The sequence below is a fragment of the Solanum tuberosum genome, unplaced genomic scaffold (assembly GCF_000226075.1).
Source record: "Solanum tuberosum cultivar DM 1-3 516 R44 unplaced genomic scaffold, SolTub_3.0 scf00104, whole genome shotgun sequence".
NCBI classification, from domain to species: Eukaryota; Viridiplantae; Streptophyta; class Magnoliopsida; order Solanales; family Solanaceae; genus Solanum; species Solanum tuberosum.
In genome coordinates this window covers 258,450-284,822 of record NW_006239030.1, presented here as the reverse complement: position 1 = coordinate 284,822, position 26,373 = coordinate 258,450, and the positions used below count along the sequence as shown (strand labels likewise).

At 33.8% G+C, this 26,373-nt stretch overlaps 3 protein-coding genes and 1 non-coding gene across 4 annotated transcripts in view; 3 read left to right on the top strand and 1 right to left on the bottom strand.

Annotated features, from left to right (window-relative positions):
* LOC102589230 (tRNA:m(4)X modification enzyme TRM13 homolog) overlaps window positions 1–622 on the top strand; it is a 5,231-nt gene extending 4,609 nt beyond the window's left edge. Inside the window, exon 9 of the mRNA XM_006349093.2 lies at window positions 207–622. Within this exon, the coding sequence (XP_006349155.1) occupies window positions 207–435 (229 nt within the window). The 3' untranslated portion in view covers window positions 436–622. The remainder of the gene's footprint in view (window positions 1–206) is intronic.
* Window positions 623–1,174: 552 nt separating this feature from the next.
* Window positions 1,175–6,937, bottom strand: LOC102588906 (autophagy-related protein 8i-like). Its single transcript, NM_001288500.1, is given in 5 exon segments — window positions 1,175–1,272; window positions 1,376–1,494; window positions 5,182–5,234; window positions 6,752–6,807; window positions 6,904–6,937. Coding segments are annotated over 5 exon segments (360 nt in total).
* Window positions 6,938–7,077: 140 nt separating this feature from the next.
* TRNAF-GAA (transfer RNA phenylalanine (anticodon GAA)) lies at window positions 7,078–7,150 on the top strand. Its single transcript has one exon. It is a non-coding gene; the product is annotated as a tRNA-Phe (tRNA).
* Window positions 7,151–13,270: 6,120 nt separating this feature from the next.
* Window positions 13,271–26,373, top strand: part of LOC102588580 (uncharacterized) — an 18,778-nt gene continuing 5,675 nt past the window's right edge. Inside the window, exons 1-17 of the mRNA XM_006349091.2 lie at window positions 13,271–13,487; window positions 13,646–13,950; window positions 14,051–14,171; window positions 14,359–14,441; window positions 16,763–16,980; window positions 17,078–17,183; window positions 18,061–18,143; window positions 18,339–18,551; window positions 19,019–19,375; window positions 19,685–19,856; window positions 20,655–20,846; window positions 23,014–23,223; window positions 23,314–23,406; window positions 23,612–23,826; window positions 24,015–24,548; window positions 24,634–24,714; window positions 24,835–24,920. Coding sequence (XP_006349153.1) covers window positions 13,373–13,487; window positions 13,646–13,950; window positions 14,051–14,171; window positions 14,359–14,441; window positions 16,763–16,980; window positions 17,078–17,183; window positions 18,061–18,143; window positions 18,339–18,551; window positions 19,019–19,375; window positions 19,685–19,856; window positions 20,655–20,846; window positions 23,014–23,223; window positions 23,314–23,406; window positions 23,612–23,826; window positions 24,015–24,548; window positions 24,634–24,714; window positions 24,835–24,920 — 3,184 coding nt within the window. The 5' untranslated portion in view covers window positions 13,271–13,372. The remainder of the gene's footprint in view (window positions 13,488–13,645; window positions 13,951–14,050; window positions 14,172–14,358; window positions 14,442–16,762; window positions 16,981–17,077; window positions 17,184–18,060; window positions 18,144–18,338; window positions 18,552–19,018; window positions 19,376–19,684; window positions 19,857–20,654; window positions 20,847–23,013; window positions 23,224–23,313; window positions 23,407–23,611; window positions 23,827–24,014; window positions 24,549–24,633; window positions 24,715–24,834; window positions 24,921–26,373) is intronic.

Below are 26,373 nucleotides of genomic sequence, written 5' to 3'. Positions count from 1 at the left end.
CTCCCCCCAAGGGAGGCACCTCAAAAAAATAGACCCCCCCCCCCCCCCCCAACTAAAAGAAAAGGTTCTTCACTAGTTCAGTGTGCCCATCGACGCCTGACCTTGAGATGTGGATTATCCAAGGGACATTAGCATGGTGTACTCTTGTTCGAATTTCCACATTTTCTTTTCTTGCTCCTAAAATGATTGTCTCTTATGGTTCACAGGGAAAACGAGCACGTAGAATCAGATCCAAGTACATATGACGTCAAAAACATGGTGAAGAATATGAAGGCTGTGGATAGAGCTGTTGTAGGATTGATGTGCAAGGATATAATAGATGTTGGAAGGTTTATGTGGCTCAAGGAACATGAACTTGAATGTGAGCTTGTCAAGTATGTCCCATCAAATATCTCTCCAGAAAACCGATTGTTGGTTGCTAGGCAGAAAAGTTGAGTATTAACGTGCTGCTGAACACCATATTTGTATTCTCATATATTTAGCTTTCTCAGACCTGTACCTCTAATTCACAATTTGATAGTGTATACTGGATATTAGCTCTTAGAGGCTCATATTGTTTTGATGTTTTGTCCCAGTTTACGCGAAATATTTTATATTTTTAATGTAACGTGATTCCTTTATTAATCCCGTAGTCTCTTATTCTTCAATTGTTTTATGACTATCAGCATATCAAACTGCATACTTGGTAATCTTCAACGTTGAATGTACTGTTGCTTTTGCCATACCATTTGGTCTACAAACATGACCCAAATTTGGTTCCAACGCTCATTCAATCTCTCTTGTTTTGTTTTTAACTGGCAAAAGTTATTTTGCTTCTCAATTCAATGGATGTTTACCTCCAATAACGAGCTCGTTTTTTCGTTTCTTTGTTTGCAAAAGAACGTAACTTGAGAGCTAGGGAAATTCAATTGTTTCCTTCAACTTATACAACCTTTGTATTCTTTATTCTTCTCAATGGAGGTTTACAAGATTGCCATTTTACTATAACCTTGTCACTCAACAATCAGAACATCAAGTCTGAAATCCAATGGATTTAAACATTTGAATTTCCTTCATGAATTCAGTTGACAAATATACATATCTCTGTGCAAGAATTTACAGGATAAACAACCATGCATGCCAGACATGCAAATACAGATACCATATAAATATTTCAGTTTACAATGTACACTTTCTAAGAGTGACCACCAAAGGTTTTCTCACTGCTGTAGCACATGTAGAGGAACCCATCTTTATCCTTGGAAGATTCATACACAGTCTCAATCAAGCTTGCTGCAGCAAAAGAAAAACCCATATGAGAACAGTGATTGAGCAAATAATTCTTGTTATGTCATTATAACATGTGCATCTTATGAACAAGGACTAGGCATTTTACTTGTTTGAGGCAAGGTGTTGTTCACAAATATGAAGAGAGCTTTTCCAGGAGCCAGCTGCAGCCTGCCACTCAGAATGTGGTTAAATTGTCCAACAGACATATCACGAGGTACCAGGTATCTGTAGCCAAGAAAGGATAGAAGAATTAAAAAATGAAAATAAAAGACGAACATTGTGGACTACATGAACCACAAGAGTTCTTTTTTTAGGGGGTTGGAGTTGGGGGTGGGGGGACCAGTGGGTTTTCCAATCTCTGTTTGCTCATATGCACAACATTGAATCAAACTACAACCTCTCCAAGAAACCAAAATCAAATTCCAAAACAGGACCTACGGAGAAGAAGTGAATACAAGGCAAAAGCTTTCATTGCAATCTGACGCACTAAAATACTATTTAAAGTAGGGGATGGTAGAAGAATCATTTTTATGCAGGATGCCTGGATAATACATTCTCCACTAGAAGAGAAGTTCCTAGACTTTTTCCGGTGTGTTACACAAAGTTGTTACCATAGGCCATAGCTCAAGGTAGATGGCAGAGCGTGCGTGAAGCAAGCTTCCATTTCAAGTTGTTAAGTTTCCTCATTTTAAGAAATAAACCAACACTTCACCAAAAAATTAAGACAAGATTAGCTATATTTTCAAATTTTCCAAAATAAAAAATTGACAACATTTTAGTGATGGAATAACAAGGTACTAAAAGAATACCTTCGAACTAAAAGCAAGAAGTTGTAAAAGGAAAAACAAAATACTGAAAGGAAATGAACCTAACCAGAACTTGAACTAAATACTCATCAAGATACAACTCAAAGTTTTCCGTTAAAGTAAATCAGCATATTTAGTTAAACGAGACAAAGAAAAGCCTCAACAAGAATGTGACTGATATAAAAATAAAAAGAAGAGATTATTTTTTTGGATCAAGCAAACCGGTATCCTATCAGAAGAAATATTTTAAAATCCAACTTTAGTTAAACAACCAAGAAAAAATTACTGCATTTTTTTATTCTCTGTCCATAAACCAGTCCATTTTTCATAACAAAAAGAAAAAGAATTCAATCCAGACATGATTTGACTAACCATAAAAAGCTAGGACAATTAGAGGAACATAGTTATATTAACTAATGTGAGACATTCAGGGATCTTTGCCTAAAGAATCTATGTGAAAACACAACTGCGCACGTGTCAAACTAGAGTTCAACAAGATCAAAACTTAAGCTCAGTTAGGAGAATTATTCCTCGAAAAGAAAGTAGAGAATAAATGTGAGAATTAAGATCGACTCCTTAAGAGAGATTTTATCATTCTGAAACAGAAACCAAAAAAGACAAAAGAGAAAACAAAGAGGAGAGAGTCTAAGCATCATATTATATTATAAGTGGGAAGTCACAGACTCAAATGTTGATAGACGAAAGTGCCCTTAAAATGTTGATGAACGTTAATACCCCTTTATTACTCCTTCAACCGCAACATACAAAAATATATAATGCATGCACAACATAATGAATTATTGATGTTTGATAATGTTGGTATGTCTTTTCTACTATTAATTTAATTTGAGTAATGTATTTGGATTCATGGAAAGGTAATACTTTTTGTATTCCCACACAATCTATTGAATGTTGCTTTGGTAAAATTACAGATGGCAAGTTGAATGGTTTATGTTAGAATATAAACATATTGTTTTATAAATAGATGGAGATCGAATTCAATTATCCACCAACCCTCCCCTTGTTTGTTGAAGAAGACAAAAATCGTCAGTACCTAACAGATCACTTGCCAATACAGAACATATCTAGCAAGCTCTTGGAGATGTGGTACCTTTGGACACTCAGTCGTCTTGTATCAAATTAAAAGAACCTGTGCCAGTGACGGGTTAATAGTATGATACAACTATGGATCAGAGGAGCCTATACATCTATTTTTGGTTTGTGTTCAGTCAAATAATTTTCTGGTACAAAGAGTTTATTTATTTCCAGTCTTCCACGACAATGCATCAATTGATTATTTATAGACGTGCAACTAATACAAATATTGTCTTCCATACTTCCGATCATTGTTTGTAAAATCGAATTAGTTGGATTTACTTCCATCTATCCTATTCAGATTCCCAAGGTAATCGCATAATAAGTTTCCATGGAAAATATTTATGTACTAAAATTCGTATATCATATGGAGTGAGCTAAAAAAAATGGGTGTGGGGAGTATTTAAGTCTCCAGTTTACTAAAAGTGGAATGAAGGCACGTAAGGTGTAAGCACAACTCAACCCATCCTGCCAGTTGTGTTTTTGATCTTAATTGAATATTGGCATGCTTTTAACGTTTCTATCTTAATTGTTTATCTAATAATTTCCTTCTTTTCTTATGTCTTGCAATATAGTTTTTAGTTTTTCCAGTGCTATACATAATGTCGCCATCTAGCAAGTAGCTCGTCACTCATTCATCAGCACTAAGCCTTTTGATTTATTCCAACAATTATTAGGCTGAAGAGTTGTAGTAATTAAAGCAATTAGAACTTAATCAAGGAAATATTTAATCCGTGAATAGAATACAATTTGAGTTGAAGACAAAATTTGTGTATGTAGTCCAAGGTGTATTTTAGGTTTTATCTACTTAATACTATTGTATATTCAACAAGGTAACTTAAATGTCATTGTATACTGGTATTATTTTAGCTGTTCTTTAAACAAACTTGAATTAACAACCTACAAGGGTGAAAAGCTCATGTATCACTTTACGTATTTTGTCTCAAGTAGCTGATTTACTTGATCGTATGTCTATATATAGTGTCTCAAGTAGCTGATTTCCTTGATTGTATATCTCTCTTAATTAGGCACTTTAAAAGTATTACAACTAAGAAATATTACAGCCATTTATTAGAAGAAGGTATATGACTATTAAGCTTTTAAAGTTAATTTTTTTCTTAAATATTTATGTACAAATGTGTAAATTATAAATTTTGTCTTGAAATTTAAGAAAGAAAAATTAAAAGAACATTCATTCAAAAAAAAGTATGGGCATACATCTAAAATCTTCACATTTTTTAACATCAATCTTTTAAGATTGGCAGAAACATGTAGATCACTATAACAGTGGTTCATAACAACTGTAATTAAGTTTCCATTTTTTATCTCTCTTCAAGAACAAATCACCAAGTCTTCGCAACCATCTCACATAATGCATTTTGTAAGTTGTGAAACAGTAAAAGACAAAATATTGTTCCACTTTCTTAGAACTATACAGGCTGGCAACATAAGGACAGTTGCGAATGACGTGAATACAAGTCAATATGTTACACTATTCTATCTAAAGCAAAGACATAACCCATATATCCAAATCATGATAGGCATTCGGGAACTTTTCTAGGACGGTTTCTTTCTTTACTGAGTTAGCTAAATAGAGTATATACAAGAACCATTACTTCTTTTCTTCAATTTTTATTTTACAACTCAAACACAATTTTTAACAATAGTATTTATGTAATTTCTAAAATTTGTACTCATACGGGGTACACGCGCCACAAGGCGCGTGCCTAAAGACTAGTTCTTTTAATATTCTCTCCTTGTAAAAAAGATATTTCCCTCTTCTAAATTTACAGTTCAATTAAAGTTTGATATGAAATAATAAGCGCATCCAGAACTAGGGAGTTGAGAGAGATTCACATTTGCAGAATCTGTCATCTATAAGTATTAGATATTTCTTTGGGTACGAATTCAAGAGGAATTTCATTAACATCACATTTAAGAGTAATACAAGAAAGCACATCACTTAAGATTTTTTGGCAGGAAACGTGACACCAAGATGATAGTTGCTTACTTCTTCTTTTCCATCTCAGGGAGGTCAGTTTTTGAATATCTTTCAGCCACCACCTGCAAAAACATAAATAACTACATGAGATGATGACAAATATGCACTATGCATGGAGGACCATCCAATAACCAACGGGTGAAACATGATGGTAAGTCGGAACTATTTGTTGTTAGTATGTTTCTTTCTGAAAAACAAACATCCAAATACTGAAGGATAGGAAAAGTAACAGCAAAGTGTATATAACATTCTCAAAAGGTTAATTTTTAAGCAAACGATTGCAACCGAACTCCAGAGTGTTCATTACTCAACACAAGTTGTGACCAACAGGTAACTATTGCTTCGACTCCTAATGTTTGATAAGATAGGATTTTGACCTTTGATTCGGGATGTTAACATGGACTACATATAAAAAGATTTAAATTTTGGGACAAGTCAAACTTTTAAAGAAAGCATCCGAGGGGATGTTACTTACAGAAGTAACTATACCAGGATCCAAAACCTATATGCTAAGTCCACAATCCGTCATAGTCACACAGACACCCATCTTACATAGGATTACTGATAAACAAAGTATTGTGCACTTCCATATATGGTAATCTTTCATTTCCGTGTCAATATATTAATCATCGTCTCCTATAGTTCTCTCACAGGTCTTCCTTTATGTTCCAATTGATGTGATCAAGTCCGTCCTTCATCATCCGAACTTTCACTCGTAGAAATTCTAGAAAAGCCTTAAATTTCTGACATTATGTATCCAGCATCCAACCTCTCTGTATTCTATCTTCAATCACTCTACAATTTTATTTGGCATTAAATCTCTTTAACCTTCCTCATTCCTTTGAACTTAATGGAATTATCCTATCCAACATTTGTCCAATTTTGTGAAAGAGAAAGAAGAAGTAAGAACCACAAGATCAAGCATCAATGTTGTCCTCAAAATTCAAGTAGACATCTCCTCTTAGTGGTTAGAATAAATCAGTCACAGTTTGCTTTGGAAAAACCATAGAAGCTGATCAACAAAATCACAGTCTACTTGTTAAGGAAGGATACTAGGTAAGAGCCCCCTAACAAGCGTCAACCACTAATCAGAACTGTTCTAAATAATACGATGAGTAAGCTTTCTGACTAAGAATTTGCCACAATGATAGCGAAATTATAAAAGCTATGAAACCACAGAGATACTAAAGCATTGTTTCAGACTGAGAAATGCACTGGAATACCGATGTCTATCATGCACCTGAATTCAGTCGGAACTATCAAGGTGACTCAACAATAATGCATTTGATATCAAAAATCATATTATGAGTAAAATTTAAAACTTTGGGGAAACTTAAGGGCTAAAAGTTGGACATAGTGTGGATTAGGCTAGGAGCTGTTTGAATCAATTGAGATAGGAAAGTTATTCGTTACAAAAAAAGCTAAGTTTAGGTTTTCACGTGCCTTAAATAGAGTTTCAACTTTAAAGTTTAAACCCATTGATCATCTATTAAACCATGACAAATCCATCCAACTAACCAGTGCTTAACTTAATAATTGCAATGATCATCTAATAAATTACAAAAAATACAGAACATACCGGCACTCGATCAGGATATTTGGCGATTATATCCCGTGATTCTGCGAGTCTTTCCTCTGCAGTTTAATCAACGAAAACGAAACAAATTGTAAGGTTCATGAGAAGCAAAATAAAGAAAAGGGAGATTTTGATACAGCATCGGACATCATTACCATATGAAAATTCATCTTTGAAGGTCTTCCCCATCTCTTTGCTTCACGATCGTGGCTGCCGACCATGGATGATTTCCGTCTTTAAAGATAAGGAACCGGAGACGTAAAAACCACGGTTATCAATAATTATTAGAGTACTATATATATTTTAAGATGTACTCCATAAATAAACAAGCGGGGATAGCTCAGTTGGGAGAGCGTCAGACTGAAGATCTGAAGGTCACGTGTTCGATCCACGTTCACCGCAATTTTGCTTGCTTAAAACTATTTTATTTCTCTCCTTAACACTATTTAATCCTTTTATCTCTTTTTTGGCAAACGAATTAATTCTAATTATTTCTTTTTTCAAAACATAACTTTGTATTATTATATTAGTAGATCATATAGTTTGAATATATTTTTAGCTACAATTCAAATTAGAAAAAATATTTATATTATTATATTAGTAGATCATATAGTTTGAATGTATTTTTAGCTACAATTCAAATTAGAAAAAAATATTTATTCTCCTTCGATAAAAAAAATAAAATCTAGCTAAACTATGAGTTATTTTGTTCAAATAACTAGAAATATATAAAATCGATATGATCCAACATGCTTGAGAGTTTTCAAATGTCTTCAACTATTTTATTTCTCTCCTTTACACTTAACACTATTTAATCCTTTTATCTCTTTTTTGCAAATGAATTAATTCTAATTATTATTATTTTCGAAACATTTCTCTCCTTTACCCTTAACACTATTTACTCCTTTTATCTCTTTTTTGCAAACAAATTATTCTAATTATTTCTTTTTTCGAAACATAACTTTGTATTATTATATTAGTAAATTATATAGTTTGAATGTATTTTTAGCTACAATTCAAATTAGAAAAAAACATTTATCAAGAGATCTCCTTCAATAAAAAATTATAGAAAATCTAGCTAAACTATGAGTTATTTTGTTCAAATAATTAAAAATATATAAAATCAATATGATCTAACATGCTTCAGAGTTTCCAAATGTCTTCATACGTCACTTCTATATCTTATGAGGTAGTCACTTGTTTTAAAATCAAATCAACAATATTTTCAATGTCAAATAAATCTTCACACTCTTTCATCCCTTACTAAGAATTTTTACTAATGGTTAATGAGTCATTTTATTTTGGTCCTCTAGCATAAATGTTATGTAATGGTTCCTCTAATATTTGCTTTGTCTTTATTTTCTATGTATATTTTTTTTATATCTATAGAGAAATCAACTAGCATTTATCGACAATGGACAATAAAATTACACGATCCGCTTATTTTTAGAAATATTATTAAGTATTTTCACATAATATTAATATTTAAATAAAAATAACAAAAAGAGTACTATAAGGTAAAATTGAACTCTAAACTAATTATATGAAGTTTGCTAAGAATTTTTACTTGACTTACAAAAAGTAAGAACTCTTTTATCGCTTATTTTCATCGCTGTTATTTGTTACACTCGTCTTCAATACCATTGAAGCAATTTGAGACAATCACTAACACACACAAAAATATGATAACTTTTTTCTCATTATCTTTTTTCTTTCTTTCAGAATTTAGACTACTTAAATAAAGATAGATAGATTTTATTATTATCACACTCATCTTCAATATCATTGAAACAATTTGAGACAAACACTAGCACACAAAAATATTATAACTTTTTTCTCATTATCTTTTTTCTTTCTTTCAGTATTTAGATTACTTTAATAAAGATAGATAGATTTTATTATTATTTAACTAATAGTAGTAAATATCCATATATTTTAGACAAAAAGTTGCATGCCCCTCATCACCTCCTCCTCTTAAGTGCAACGGCAAGTTGAAACAAAAAGTAATGAAACTAATTTAACTATCATTTATGTGATCTTTACTTAATTTTTGTCATTCGATTTATATGGCTCTTTAAGATGATTGCACGGGAAAAAAAAAGTCTTATGACCGATTGTTGACGCAACAGATATATAAAAAAAGTTTAATGTAAATTTAAATTTAATCGAGCTTTGAAGCAGATATAAAATATACAAAAAAATACAAGCGATATAAATATTTAAAATTTTTATATATCTAAAGTTCAAATAAAAATTATTTAAATTTACATGTACAAATAATATATTAAATTTCAAAAGTTCAAACATAATTTTGTAATTTGAATTATGTATGTTCTGACCGAAAAAGAAATAAAAAATAAATTACCAGGTCCATAATTGAGTTTAAAATGGAGAAAATTATGCAAAAATGACAAACATTTAGAGTATATTATGTAATATAACTATAATTTTGATTATTTTAATTTGTGGCTACAGTCTCGCGAAATATTGCTATTCCTTTTCTAATTATATAAATCCAGAATTTGTATACATTGATCCTGATTGTATAAATCCAGAATTTGTATAATTCGGTTCCTGATTGTACAAATTTAGAATTCCTCTATGCTTACTCTAACTATTTGTATATGATTTATGAAAAAATCATAATAAATTACTTTGTTTTTATATTGGCAAGCGAAATATATAAACAGAATTTTGAAAAATTCCTAAATGTATAAATACAAAAATTGTATATACTTAGCTTATTTGTATATTCGCAAGCGAAATATACAAACCACAACTTTCATTTTGTATACTTACCCAGTTTGTAAATTTGCAAATAAAATTTACAAATCGAAGCCTCTATAACACATAAAATCATAGCTATAAAACGTAATTACTGATACTATAGCTATAGAGTCTTATTATATCTATTATCTTTGCTATTTCTGAAAGGCGGAATGACCTGGGAGATCCCTGTACTTGGCTCCGTTTGTCAGTTGGACCCTCCTGCTCATCACTTTGCCAACCAAACCCTTAAACTCACCAGAACACAATATTTTAAACCCTTCTGACCATTGACCGAGCTTATGTGACATTAATATTGGTGAGTTGGAAATATGCGTGATTATACACGCTTGAAAACGAGTTAAAACAATATTTTACTTTTAAAAAAAATCAATTTAACAAAATTAAAAAATAAGATCCATCTTCTTCAACCCTCCTTCACCCACACCCACCCTTTCTTCTTCTCCACCAGCCCTCTCTCCTCTACCCCTCACCACAACCCTAAACTTTCTTCTTTCTCCATCCCCACATTCACTCTTCTCTGCCTCTTTTTTTTTTTTTAATACAAATCAGTAGCCTCAACTTCTTCTAAAATTTTCGTTTTTAGGTTTGAAAAATATTAGTATCATTCTTTTATTAGATGGTTTCAACGAGGAGATGTGGATAGTGTGAAGGATGATTGTGACTGTTTACATCCCTACTCTATTCAAATAGGGCGAAACGTCACGGTGACTCAAAAAATAATCAGTTGATTCAATTTTAAAAGAATTTTAAGAAAATAAGAATTTTAAAAGAGTCGCCACCTAATTTTAGGAAAACTAGGAAACCAATTAAAAATGTCTATTAAACCATAAGATTCTAGGTAAGGGGTTCAATTCATTTCAAAGGGAAGGTGTTAGGCATCCTTCGAAATCCACAAATGTGGATCCCGATTGAATTCATTTTTTCAAATTGAGGAGTAGAATAAAATATTGTACAAGTATAATAAACATGCAATATACACAAGTAATATGATAAAACAATAATATAAGAATCGGCCTAAATTGGCCTATCATCGATAATATACATTAATAAATAAGAGTATAATTCGAACCTAATTCGAATAGCTTCAATAGAAAGCATCTCCGGGGTACCTGTAAACACACTTAGTAAAAGTGTTAATAGTAAATAAATAAAAATAAAAATAAATGAAATAAATAACGACTTAAAATAAAAATCCGTCTTACTAACATGGAAGGCCTTGGAAATCGACGGTAATTTCTTTATCGGCCATTTTAACTTGCAAAAAATATAAATTTAAACTAAATTTCCGTCTTTTATAATGTGGAGGCCTCCAAAATCGACGGAGAGATTTTTTCATTGGCCATAGACCAAAATGATAAAATAAAAACATGACCTAAACAATGGAGGATAATCAACAAGACAATGGTAGATAAAATTAGTAACTAGAAAACGCAAACTAGGACAACATTCAAATTTATGCTATGTTAGTTCATGAGTAACAATACTACTTGGAATAAACAAAAATAACTTCACAAGTAGACAAAAATGTAAAGTTAGTACGAAAGAAGTTTTCAAATAAATATGAACACATAATGAAAGAAATAGCATTTATAACGATCCAAACAATAATGAACAGTAGGTAACAAGCTAACAAATAATGAGAAATTTAAAACAATAGCTAACTTATATAATAGTCAAAACAAAGGCAAGAAATATATGAAGTTAAACTATGATAAATATGACCAAGCAAAGTTAAGATAGACATAGATAACCAAATTAACTTAAATTTTGCTAATTACCAAACACTTAAACCGAAAGACTAAACAAAGATCATAACAATATGAAATGAAAAAGTAAGAAGGCCACATATCATATTATTTAGTTTATTATTAAAGCTAACACATGTGTCACTTAATAGGAGTTGAAAGGAAACAAACCACTATTAACTGATCTAACTCCAATATTTATATACAAATAACACCAATATTTATCTACAAATAAAATAAAGTGACCAGCAGTAGTCATACACTAGATAAAAATAATAAGATTCAAGTCAATATTCATAAGCAATAGATATAAAAAAAACGTAAAATTAAAAAGGGGTCACCGGGTTGTTACTTTTCTGAGCAGATCTGGAGATGACGATGTTGTTGTTGGCACAAAAGCTCCGAGCTCACCGGAACTCGAGCTCGTGGGATTTGAGTTGTTGGTGGAGTCCTCACCGGAGTTTCGTGAGGCTGCTGCCTGCTATTGTTTGCGGTGCAGAAACAAGAGGAGTGCAGGAGCTGCTGGTCGGCGCTGTTTTCGCTGGAGCTGCTGGCAGTTCTCGCCGGCTGGAGCTGCTGCTCCTTGCTGGACTGCTACTTGCCTGTTCGTCGAAGATAGTTGTTGACTTGTTGTTGTTGGCTGTTTTCAGGCGGTTGTTCGATGGTGTAAACTGTTGTTGGTAGCTGGTGGGTTTCTCAGAGGAAGGAGATTGAGGGAATGGGGGTTGAGGGCTGGTGGTTCTTGCTCGATTACTGGTGGTGTTGGATCGGAGAAGAATGGGAAAATGGGGTAGTTTGGCCGGTTGTGGTGGAGGAACAATGGTTTTGGTTCTGTTTGTGAGCTGGTCAGACAGGAAAAGAAAGAAGAAAAAAATGGAGGCTTTGAGTTGTCGGAACTTTGCCGGATTCCGGGGTGGCGGCGCCGGAAAATTTATAAATAGTGAAACCCTATTGTAAATAAAAATCTGAAAATTCTCAACCTCTCTAAAAAATAATTCACCACCACTTGACCTAATAGACAAACTATTCTTTATATAGGGAGTTGAAAACTACAATATCACTATTTTAAAATGGTGGGTTAAAATTACCGGTCATTAAAATATCTATGTATGAAATATTATCTATATCAAAATGCATTTTTGGATTATGCAAAATATCAAAATGAATATTAACAAGTGTAACAGAAAAAAATGAATATTAAAAAAAAGAAATATATATATATATATAATGAACGTAACTAATGACATGTAAGAATGCAATTTTAAGATTAATTGATAAAAGAAAAATCCTAAATTTTGATAAATAAGGATAGTTATCGATAAACGTATTTAAAATTATAAAAAAAATTATTTTGAACTATTAAATAAACAAAACTTAAAAGTTATGAATTTTTGAAAATGTTAGGCCAAAATTAGGTGTCAACAGTGACTATTGAAAATTTTTAAAAACTCCATTGATAAGCTTGAAAAAGCTTAAAAAATAATAAATGGGTCTTGTGAATTTGTAAAATTAATTAAAATTTATGATTGGGGTTTATTGAGTTTGTGTTGGTGAACTTGTAGTTGAATTTACAAGTTAAATCAAGAAGAATTTGATATAATGGGTATGAATCTAGTGCTCAATTTGTGACCAAATATGAAGAAGATGACTATTTGAAAAGTTTAAGAAATTAAATTAAAAAATTGATCTATTTGATTTTTAAAAAAATTTTAGCACTTAATTTTGCATGTGACACTTAAAAAATTATGTGGAATTCCACGTGTAATCGCGTCCATTACATGCACACTGACCGAAGGAGAAAAGGGCTTAAAATATTGTATTCTGATGGGTTTAAGGGTCTAGTTGGCAAAGTGATGAGTATGAGGGTTCAACTGACAAACGAAGCCAAATATAAGGGTCTTTCAGATCATTCCGCCTTTCTGAAACTTCAATTTTTTATTTTATGGTTATTACCTAAATAGGACTCCCAAAAGTGGCTATACGTGACACTTTTCAAAAATACTACTAGCCCATTGACCATTAGCATTTGAACACTGCCGCAGGGAAGTATTGGCGACTGCTAGACTAGTTGTGCGACGCAGCAGCGACCATGGCGGAGCAAAGCCGTTGTAGCCTCCAGAGAGGGCAGTACCTTGGCGAAATCTCTGCCCTCTGCTTTCTACACCTTCCGCCGGACTTCTCTTCACTTCCTTTTCTACTAGCTGGTTCGTTCTCTTTACTTCCCGCACTTGGTTTATTTCCTTGTTCTGAAATCAAAGACATGTGCTTTTGTGATTGCCATTGCAAAATGTAGAACTTTGTTATTCTTTGATACTATATTTCTACTGAATTGGTTGTAAGTATACAATTAATGTCTCCACAGGAACTGGTTCACAAATTCTCGTCTATGATTTGACGATTGGGAAATTGATAAGATCATTTGATGTATTCGATGGAATTCGTGTGCATGGAGTTTCATTGGAGGCATTTAATGAACACTTATCGGATACACATATTACTTTTAAGATTGCAGTCTATGGTGAGAGGAGAGTTAAACTTTTCAGCTTGCAAATTCAAAGGGTTTCTAATTCTCAAACTGAGCAACAAGCATGTTTTAAGTTAACGTTAAGTCTCGTGGTCCTGCTGCCTAAGTTTACTCACTGGGTTTTGGATGTTAGCTTTTTGAAGGTAACTTTTTCCTTAATTATGAAATAGATGCCTCCTGTGATGTTTTCTTAATTTTTTTGTGGGATTTATGCTTATTATGATACTTGACATATGGTGGTAGTGGGATGGCGCTACTTCTTCAAACAATGGTAGTGATTGTCTTGCTATAGGATGCAGTGACAATTCTGTACATATCTGGGATATGTTGAGGTGTTCTCTGATTTCCACAGTAAGATGCTCAGGTTTGTTTGTCAACTCGTCTTTTCAGTTTCAATTTTTGTTTATTTTTTGAGCACTAAATGGTTGTTGCAGATAAAGCAATGCATACCAGAGATAGTGCTAGCTTTTCTATTGTTAATTAGGAGACTTAATTCAACCATAGATGCCAGGGTTCATGCTTTTAACTTTTCCTCTTCATCTCATTTTTAGAGAAGTGTTTGTTGTACTCCATGAGGATTTGGGGCGACGATGTTGGATCTCTTCGTGTGGCATCTGGTACAATCTTTAATGAGGTACCAGTATTTAGTTATATCTTTTCCTCACTCTCCATCTTATCATATTGTCCTTGTTCCAGTATTTTGTTCAAACTTAGGAGTATCTTGATACATTGCATATACGTTCATTTGTGTCAAAGAAATTTTTCCATCACCTTTTGATAATTTTTAACCCTAATTTTATCTATGAATAAATTAAATAATCAATCAAAATAGTGTCAAATGCTAAAGTAGTTGGGATGGGCAAGATGAATTATTTGTCCATTTAGGCCTAATTTGTTCCAACTTCAAATTATTTGTCTTGAAAGGCAAGTAAGGGATTCTCTAAAACTAGATTTTCTCTAAATCAAACTTTTCCCACACAAACATACAAGAATAAAAGAACTCTCAACAAATACCCGACATAATGTTAGCATAACAACTACAACAAATTCTTATTTTGAACTAGTTGACGTCTATAGATCCTTTACTTCTATTGTATTTTATATATATATATATATATTTTAAATATGAAAATTTAGGAGATTATAGGTCTTTTGAGATAATTTCCCCACAAGTGATTTGATGTTTACCTACTTGCACCTAATATTTCCTTCTGCAAACCTGGAGACCGATTGAAATTCAGTAGAGACAAACAACATTCCTTGATTATTTTTCAATTTTCCTAGCTTTGCTGGATAAAGTTACTTGATATCCGTGTTGGTGGGAGGTTGCAAGTACTTGGTAGTATAGTCAAGGTGCATGCAAGCTTGTCTGGATACTGCCGTTATTAAAAAATTGAAAAAGTGATTTGAGGTTTATCTCAAGTCCTTTTGTCACTCATCTGTCAATTGCACCTACAGACCAATGCCTATGAAGGCCCTATGTGGGATATTTCTAAATAATTTCAGGCGACCAGCTCTCATTTAGTCCTTATGCGTGCTATTGCACCCCCTTCTGTTTTTATCACCTACAATAATCTTAATATCATACTTATGGGTCGATCGGTGCATATGGAAATTTACTTAGAAATGGCCATAACACTATTTGCACCCTCAATTTGTTGTGATCATTTGCTAATCTTGACCAATCTTGTATGACCATGCTTCCATCTTTACATTTTTAATTCCATGACATTCATCTCGTGGATATATCGGGCCTTACCAATCAAACATTCTCTTTTATAACATCTATACTATGAAATTGCATTTTACTTGCTTAGGTATCATTTTATGCCATATCACTGCCATAACCCTCCTCTAATTCAACAATTTTGTCCTAATTCTATTTAGCACATTTTCATATATCATGCCATCCACCTAGAAGAATAAGCCTGGATATTTGAATTGTTTGCATATAGGCACCACTGTTCTGTCTTATCTCATTTGTCATGTCTCCATTTGTTCACTTCACTTGAATGTATATTTTGTGTCTACATGTTATTATCCTAAAATCTTTTCTTAGTACATTTCCACTTTTCCTGTTCTTTTGACTTATTCCCTCACTCATAAGACAAATGGTCAAAATTGTTCTGCTCTCAGAAAAGTTGAACACACTGTTTAGATTTTTTATTTTTTTAATGATCAAGAAATCCATATTGGGCTAACTTTAGGACCAACTGCTACCTTTGAGACTCGGTGATGATGGGTCGCCCCTCTACTCTTCTCCACTTAAATACTAGGCTTAGTTTGCTGGTGCAGGCTCGAGCCTTTGACTCAAGTCACAAGTCTCTCAACCTTTGCCTCTTGAACAAAGCCGTGGGGGCCGCACTCAAGAAGTTTCTGTTGCACTTCTTAGACGGTTTGGCTGAAAAACTTTCCTTTTGGATATTTTTGCACATATAAACAGATTTTATGATTTCTTTTTACAGTTTTGGCTGAACTTAGTTTAATTACTGAAGATATGCTCTATTTTAACTTCTGGTTCTGTGAACAAACAATCATTCAGTCCTCCTTTTCGTACAGCACATACAAAGAGACCATTTCTTGTATGAGTCTCTCTTTTGACTACAGTTTCTGTCTGAACAACTTTTTTTTTAATAACCGTGGTGTCCGGACCAACTTTCGCACAACTCGACCAATTCCACGGGATTTCTGCCACCTCCCACCAACATCAGGTACCAGGTAATTCTATCCACCAAGGCTAGGGCAGATACTGTGATTTGAACCCGAGACCTCATGGTTCTCAACCCACGTCATTGACCACTAGGCCACACCCTTGGGTGCTCTATTAGGACAAAATGATCACCTAATCATTTTGTAAATTGGCTCTGTTTAATATGGTAACACCTTTTTTGTGCTCATTGATATCTGCATATGTCTTCCAACAGGCGCTTATTTTTCTTGATCTGGGTTTGGCAGGTTCTTGTTTGGAAAGTGGGTCGTAAAGCTGGTCCTGATGTTATTGGAAATCCTACCAAAGACCCTTTGAATTTGACCAGTTACGAGGGTCTCCAGCTTCCTTATCAGCATTATGAAGCCATAAATATATGTAAACTAACTGGACATGAAGGTTCAATTTTCCGCCTTGCATGGTCAGCTGATGGATTTAAACTAGTATCTGTATCTGATGATCGCAGGTTCATATTTTTGTTATTGACACCTATGTATATATTGAGCCATAGAACCATTTAGTCAGCGATTTAGGTGGTTTATTCTTCTTTTTTGTTAGTGCAGTGCTCGTATCTGGACGCTTGGTGCTGATGGTCCCAACCACGTGGTTGATGACTCAGTTTTATTTGGTCACAGTGCTAGAATTTGGGATTGCTGTATATTTGACTCTGTAAGTTCATGTTCATTAAAGTACTTTGTAATTCACTCACACAGCATAGGGCAATATGCTTTTGAGCATGCTAACGTACTGCAGTTGCAGATGTTAAAAGTAACTTTGCAATCTTATAACAAAAGCTATATAAAATATCCTAAAGCATTGTTATGACTGGGGTTGACAGGACTCAGGAGAATATAGCTAGTCAGCTCAAAAACTTGTCCGGTGTCCCAGTTCCTTTAGAACTGATGGATTTTTCTTCTCAAAATGGAGAATTTATGATGTGGATAGATGGATAAGCTTGTAAAAGAGAAGAGGAGAAGATTGCTCGTGTTTTGATTAAACTTCTTCTCCACAATGAAATCACATTTTATGTAGCTTGACAAGTTCACAATGCTGTGATTGTTTAGAGCTGCTGCAATTTCTGATCTCACAAGAATATCTGTATGAATAAAATACTTCTATATTTCCAATATTTGAATTTATTTTAGTACTTGGGGAATAATCTAACAAACATGAAATAAACCAAAAGCCTACCTGTAATCACGTGTAAAGCCCTGTCATTGCAAGCCAAAATCTTCTATTTTCACATCGATAATGAAGACAATGTAACTCATAGGGTATTTTAGGAAGTCGAGAGCGCAACCACTGATGGTTTTTTTAAAAAAAATTTAATGCTAGAAGTAGTTTTCCTTTGCCAGACAGTTCTGGGATCTTCATGAGGTGGATCTTTTATGTTTTGATGATTCTATGTGGTAACTTTTTCTTGGTAGAACTGTAACTTGTGATAATTCATTATGAATTTGTGCATTCCTTTCCTTCCAATGTGGGACATGTGAGGATTGCTTCTAAGTATTTGGCTTTGTCTGTCTATATGTGGGACTCTGCTTAGTTAATCATAACTGCTGGCGAGGATTGCACATGTCGTGTATGGGGAATGGATGGCACACAACTTACAAGAATCAAAGAGCATGTGTAAGTGTAAGGAAAGGTTCAGAATGGAAGTGACTTTTTAATTATATTATAGTACCAATTAAATCATTATTTCTCATTTTTTATTTCATTAAAGTGACTTTATGCTCTATTGTGTTAATGATTTTCTTGCACTGTACCGCTTATAATACACTGGTTTTATGATATAATTACTATTATCACATTTTATTGGTACAGCGGGAGAGGGATCTGGCGCTGTCTTTATGATCCTGATGCTGCCCTCCTTGTGACTGCGGGGTTTGATTCTTCAATAAAAGTACACCGGCTGCAAGCATTGTTTTCTAATGGATCAGCAGGAGGTATTGTGGAAGTACAAGACTCAATTGTCCAAAAGGAGGAATTTGCTCTTTATATTCCAAATTTTAGCGAGCATGTTGGCCTCATGAACAGGTATATAGCAACTAGAAACTGAAATGCATCTTGTGTATCCCTAGAGTTGTGTACCTTGTGTGGGAGGGCCAAAAGTTAAGGATTATGTTAAATGAGTAAACCTTGAGTTTGTGAAGTTCAAATCCCATTAGAGACCAAAAATTTAGGTGATTTCTTCCAATTTGCTTAAAACATGGTGGGCAGGGTATCTGATTCTTGTTCTGGTGGAAGGAGGCAAGTATCCAGTGAAATAGTTGAGGTGCGTGCAAGTTGATCGGAAACCATTGTTATAAAAAAAGCTTTTGGTCTGATGTATTATATTTTTTTCAGGGGTACTTATTAAAAAGCAAGTTGTATTTTCAATTTTCAGGAAAATTCTCTTATATTGCTCATGCAAGGCATCCTATCTTAGTTCTGGACAACTTACTTGTTCACACTTATGCACATGGTGCTTATTCACAGATTTGTCTATATCAAATTTCATGCAGCAAAAGCGAATATGTAAGATGCTTGCATTTTTCTCGGGAAGATTCTCTTTATGTTGCCACAAACAATGGATATGTGTACCATGCTAAACTATATGATGCCAAGGAGGTGAAATGGACTGAACTTCTTCATATTGGGGAGGAAGGACCAATAGTTTGCATGGACTTGTTGTCACACTGTTCTAATGTTACAAAAGATATTGAAAATTGGGTTGCTGTTGGCAATGGTAAAGGCACTATGATGATCGCCAAAGTTGTTGGTGATGTCTTGAATCCTAGAGTTGAACTCACTTCTACATGGTCAGCTGAACCAGAGAGGCAACTACTTGGAACTTATTGGTGCAAATCTTTGGGACCAATGTAAGTTATGATGATGCCAGAAGTCAAAATGATTCGAGGAATGTTCGTGATATTTAAATAGAAAATTGATGAACATTTTATAACTCTATGTTGTCTACTGCATGTTGACTTTTGGCATATAAGATTGTTCCTTCAAGTACCATTATTATGCTATTGGCATGGACTCACACACACACGCGCACACACACACCTACAAACACATTTTTTAAAATAAAATCTGCATCTATTGGTTGAATAAATCAGGGATAATTTATCCTTTACGTATCTGATTTGGTGAAAGCCATATATTCTGATGACCTTATCCTGTAGGTTCCTCTTCACTTCTGATCCTAGAGGCACATTGAAATTATGGAGACTGTTCAACCCTTTGCCCTCTGTTTCTCACGATGTCATGGGAAGGTGTTGTGTATCCCTAATAGCAGAATTCCGCTCATGCTTTGGGATGCGAATAATGTGCTTGGATGCATCAGTAGAGAATGAGGTCAATACCCTTTATAGTTTATGTATTATGAAATTTAGCCATTTGTTCCTTCTCTCTTTCTCTCTCTATGACTTCAAATTTGTTTTCTCTCTCTATGGCTTCAAACTTGTTTTCCTCTCTATGGCTTCTAACGTTTTTTGGGTATTACTCCCTCTTTCGCGAATGCCTATCTTACTTCCCTTTTGGATTTTTCCAAAGTATTGTTCATTTTCCTTAAATGAAATATGAAAAGCTTTAATGCATTTTAAATACCACCAGAAGTCTTACAGGACTTCTTCTATTCTTAATACAAAATTATCCTTTATTTTATATTCTATGACACGAAGGTCAATGTTTGACCCACAGGTTTCCCAATAAATATTAAACAAATCATATCATCAACTCTTATCTTAATATTCCTACAAAGTAAAAAAAAGACTAGCAAATTGGGACAGAGTAAGCTAGGAACTGTGCATATGGCTTCTTTACTGCGTTGTGCAAGTCTTCTACAGTATATTTGTATTCATAAAGTAGTATATGTATTATACTGAACAAATTATATTGTCCCAAATAATTCTTGAATTACTCTGCTATGTGATTCTTAAGATGACGTCCCTCCATACATATTGAGAGTCCCAGGGTTCCCATATGTTCCTACATAAGAGGGAGTTGCTTCCAATATGTTATATCTCCTTTTTTAGCTTTGCAAGACAATAATATATCTCGACTTTGTCTGTTTCAAGTTTGAACAACCGATCACTATGAAATATCTATTACTTAAGTAAGTTCCAAAATTCTTAATCTATTTTCTTTTTGTAGGTTCTAGTGTGCGGTGACATTCGTGGTAATCTTTTGTTATTTCCATTGCAAAGAGACATTCTATTTAGCATGTCTACAGCTTCAGAAATAAATATAACTCCCCTCAACAACTTCAGAGGAGCTCATGGAATATCAACTGTGTGTAGCATCTCCATTGCTAGTTTTAGTCCTACACAACTTGAAATTCATTCGGTAAGACCTTAATGGATGCTTATTCAGTTTTACTAGTAATGACATTAATCGAATTAATGCTTGGGTTTGAGGTGATCTTTTTGTTCTCTCTTTCTGATTTGTTGAGTTAGGGATCTGTTGATATTTCATTTTCAGGCCATTTTTGCTGTTTTATATGATAAAGCTTTCAAAAACTAAATCAGAACTTAGTTAAAGACTTAAAAGTAATAACAAAAATCTGTACTAAGTCAAAAATATGCAAATGGAGGTTGACCTTTACTAACATCAAAAGATATCTTTCAGTCAATACTTTTAAGTGTTACAGAGAGAATTCCTGCGTTATAACATTGGCCAGAAGTACACAGTACACTTGAAAGTCTTTAATTACATATCAGAGAGTATGTTTTCCTGATTAATTTCATACATGTTAGATTAAGAGATTGAAAAGTTAGCCTTAAGTGAGCTTTCTCCTTGTGCTTTTCAAAATCTCTTCACATTGCATTTCTATTAAAATCTAACCTTCTCCTATTCCATGCAAAGATAGATCAGAGAAAAGGTCATGATAAGAAATAATACTATAAAAAAGTAAAAACTATTGTCCTCGTGGCTTTTATCTAGTGATAAGAGCAATGTGTGGTTAGGTGCACGTCACAGGTTCAACCCCTGCCACAGACAAAAACCTTGAATTTAAGTGGAGAAGGGCCGTCGGGCTGGGGAAGGCCTATCATGTACGGAGTTTAGAGCTGTGAGCCACTGGCCTCATGGATTTCCTTGTTGTCAAGAAAAAAGAAGCATAAATGATCTTTTCAGACAGAAACTACAATATGCAGATGTATTGCATTTGTTAGTTTACTGCGTAAAAAGATGATAACAATAATTAATTGAAAAAGTTAATTTTGGTTAGTCACTTGATCTTCAAAACAGTATATAATAATCCTGATTTAAAGAATTAATGATAATGGAATAGTCAAAGTCAAAGTGTGACTAATTATTGAAGAGAACTGCCAAAATGTCTAGGACAAATACCAATAAGGTGTCCATAGAGTAACAAAGGCATTAGGAAGACACCTAATAATGAACACCATGATATTTTTCAAAATTTTATTGCATATTTGGAAGAAAAATATAATTTTTATTGCATCTATGTACCTTTTGTTCTTTATTTTAGTTGAACGTGGAAAGCCAAAGCCAAAATGTAGGCAATAAATATGATTTAAATTAACATTTAATTCTTGTTTTGTGATATTTTTATTCAGAGTACATTCAAAGAAGAGATACCGGCTAGAAATGTAGAGAAAATCAGAAGTTGAAAATTATTCTGTATTAGGTGTCCATATCATTAACCCTAATAAATAATGAAATAAATATAGAGGAACTTAAAGAAGAAGAAAACAAAAAAGATGTTGATAGTTTCCCAAGAAATTTAAGAGTTTTCCATGTCTAATAAAGTTTTAAAAGGTAATTTTTCACATGTGCTGAGAAATATTGTCAAATTCATTTTTTATGGAGTCAAAACATTTATAGGAGTAGAGAAGCCTAAGTTTAATTTAAAGATGATAAACAAATAAATGTTGAAAATATATTTTACAAGTTGTACTCAGATGTGCTTTCCATTGGAGTTTGTTTATGTATCCCTTAGAAACTTATTAACATAGTGGTGCGCAAAAATGATGAAAAGAACATATCTAGTTATTCTCTTTCTCCAATAAAAGGGAGGAAAAAGAAAAATAATCAAGTTATTCCTTGTAATTAATTACCTTACCATCTTTTTATCCCTTATAAATGTTCAGAATTGCCATCATAGAAGTCTATATTAGAGCATAAAAATCTACTTCAACATAAAATAAGGTAGAAAGTTAAGTTGAATGGGGATAGGCTCAAACAAAAATAAATAAACTCAGTATGTGGAGAAAAGGACACATTCTGTTTCTTGTAATATTTCTGTAATATTATAATTCAATATTTTTCTATGACTTATCTTTGTCTACCAAAAGAGGAGGAAGAAAGAAAGAAGACTTTTTTTTCAGTTTCTATTATGTAAGAGAACATGCATTCAAATTCTTACATATAAATATGCCATTAATATTAGGAATTTCTTGGATTCATGGCCTGAAAGTACTTAAGGCAAGAACATGTGTTTGTGTTGTCCAATGCAGTGACTTTTTCTTTTGTTCTCTTATTTCTTCAGACTGGAGGAGATGGGTGCATATGCTACTTTGAACATGATAGAAGTTGTCACAACTTGGAATTCATTGGAATCAAGCAAGTGAAAGAGCTAAGTACAATACGATCTGTCTTCACTAATGCTGACCAACAAGATGATTTACCTAGTGGCAGCTGTGCGATAGGATTTTCTTCATCAGACTTTATCATATGGAATTTAATTTCTGAGACAAAGGTGTGTCTCTCTTTCCTACTCGGTCAATATCTTGCTCCTCCTTTTCTCCCTTTCTTCCACATCATGAAGATCTTACATATGCTGGAATAGGTTTTGCAAGTAACTTGTGGTGGATGGAGGCGCCCTCATTCTTATTTTCTTGGTGATGTACCAGAGATGAAAAATTGCCTTGCATATGTCAAGGTATAATCTTTTCCAAATCTATCAGTTTCCTGTTCCACGATGGATTTTTAGAGTGTGATCATACTGGCAAAAGCAGGTTTAGTCCAGAATGCTTAGGGAAGTAGAAATGCACGACTTGTATAAGTAGTTATAGCTGTCCTCAAAATAATAACTCTTCTAATCACTGGATTGATATCCTGACCACTCTATAGCTCTTTCTTTGCAGGATGGAATCATTTATGTTCATAGACACTGGGTGACCACAATTGAGAGGGTGATGTATCCAAAAAAATTTCATCTGCAATTCCATGGCAGGGAGATACATACCTTATGTTTTATCTCTCAAGATTCATTGTGCAGTCTAAATGAAAAGCAGGATACTTTTTCTGAGATGATTTGGGTTGCAACAGGTTGTGAAGATGGAACTGTGAGATTGACAAGGTATGATGCCATTTCTGATTTTGATACATCTATTTAATCCTGGGCAACAATTTTTTTTAAAATTTTTTGTTTAAACTATTCCCCTACCTAATTGGGCTTCCTTCTATTGATCTTGATATCTGCACATTTCTTTGCTTTTGACTGTTAGAAGTTCTATGGCAAATTAGTTATTTTTGCTGATGTCTCAGGTATGCTTCAGAAACTGAAAATTGGTCAACTTCCAAGCTGCTTGGTGAACATGTTGGTGGATCAGCTGTGAGATCTATATTCTTTGTCTCAAGGCTACATAGAATGGTGCTGGATGCAAATGACGTGCATGAAAGTGTTAACAGTGAAAAATTGTTCATAGAGGACCCAGAGGATTGTTCTTTACTAATATCAGTAGGTGCAAAAAGGGTAGTAACTGCTTGGAAACAAAAAAGTAAGATGAGAATAAGGGAAGATGGAACCCTTGACACAGAGTGCAATATTAAAAATGATTTACATTTTCATGGTTCATCATCATCTGCATCTTTCCAGTGGCTTTCTACTGATATGCCAACCAGAGAAAGAAATAATGGAAAACAACAAAACAAAAAAGTTAGTGGAACAGTCGAAAATGGTGGATCATTTTCCTCAGAAGACAAGAAAGGCTATTCAGAATCATGCCTTCCAGATATATTTGAAAATGATTGGAGATATCTCGCAGTTACTGCTTTTCTTGTTCAGGTTGCAGGCATCAGGTCAGTAAATCAACAGTGATCACTATCATTTTCTGTAAAATTAGGTGAATATGATCAAATTGCCTCCTGTTTCTATCATCTGCAGGTGTTCAGTCTGTTTCGTAGTTGTTGCATGTTCAGACGCCACAGTTACACTACGAGCTCTTTTATTACCCTATCGACTCTGGTATTTGCATGCATTATCTCATCATGTCCTAATAACAATGCCTTGTATTCCCGCTATGCAGAGAACATGCTTGTTCTCTTGTTTCTGACCCGGTTACTTGTTTTCCAATAACTATTTCAGGTTTGATGTTGCTTTGTTGACTCCTTTGTCATCTCCGGTGCTTGCTTTGCGACATATAGTTGTTCCTACATGTCCCCCAGTTCAAGGTTGTTTCATTATTTAGGTTTAGTTGATTAACAACTCTTTTCAAACTTTGTCTCTGTATGATCTATAGGTTAAGATTGCTTTTTGAGCATAGTAATGTTCCCAAAGGCATTTCAACAAAGATCGTAGTCACATTCGAATTCTCCATTAATTAATTCAAACCAGGAAGTTGATTAAAACTTAAAGCTGCTTATATAATCAAAGCTAGACGTGAGCACAATGCCATCACCGGTTCTTGATCTTCTTTTCAGTGTCTTCTTTTATTATTATTTATGAAGTGGTATTAATAGAGGCATCAAGAAGATGCAAAAATTATAAGATGTGGTATTGTAGCTTACAAAAATTCACTGGTTGACTGTACAAACTATCTAAGCTAGAACCAGTGAGCTAATAAAGTCCTGAAATTGCTCTGCATTAGAAGCAGGGCACAGACTGGACCAACTAAACAGATTGACAAAACACCTTGCCTTCAAAATTCCTAATGAAGTTGGCTTCCCATCAAAACATCTTCTATTCCTTTCTAACCAGATACACCAAAATATACGATCAGGGATCATGATCCAGATCATCTTGATGGCTTTGTCAGCTCCCATAGACTCCAACTCTCATAAGCATCCTTAACTGAGAGGGGTGTGGTTCATTTATTGACCAAATAGAAAAAAAAACATGTTCCGAATTTTAGATTAGCTTGGCCTTCACCACCACAGGCTGGGAGAGTGGCAAACACCCTTGCTCATGATCTATTGAAGTAATTGAATTGGCTAATACTGATTAAGTAAGCACGGTCCTCACTGCCAGCAGCCTTTTCCTTCACCTTTTGATGGATGAGAGATCAGGGTTGTCTATATTTTTGTTTTGGAGCTTGTAGAAGCACTGTATACCTACCTTTCTGAAGTAACCCGAATGCACTTGTCAAAGGGGATGCTTTTATAGTCTCCCTCCCTTTAATTCTATGTGAAGGTGACATTACCATTCTCAAAATAAAAAAATAAAAAAAATCTATGTGAAGGTGTTTGACTAAGCAAGTTCAAGAAAGAAAGGTCTTAAACATGCCAAGACATTTTAGTGGTGATAAAATCATGTCATTAAGTGTAAAATGGGAAGTCTAAAGTTAAATTGTTGCGAGATATAGGAAATTGTCATTTTCGAACAGACTAGAAAGACGTGTCACATAAAATGGCACAGAGGGAGTAAGATATAAGATGGGCTGGTATAATTGATGTAGCTACTTTTCATATCATGCTTCACAAACTATTCATATCTTCTATATTTTTATTTGTTTATTTTTGTCTTTGTGATGTTTTATTTTAGTTTATCTTCAAACCTTCAACTCTTAGATCAGCGCGCTCTCTATATTTGATCTTTGATTCATCACACACTGAAGAGCCGAGGGAGGTAATGAAGCAACTTATATGTAGTACCTGAGAGAAAAGTTGCGGGGGGGGGGGTCTTTAT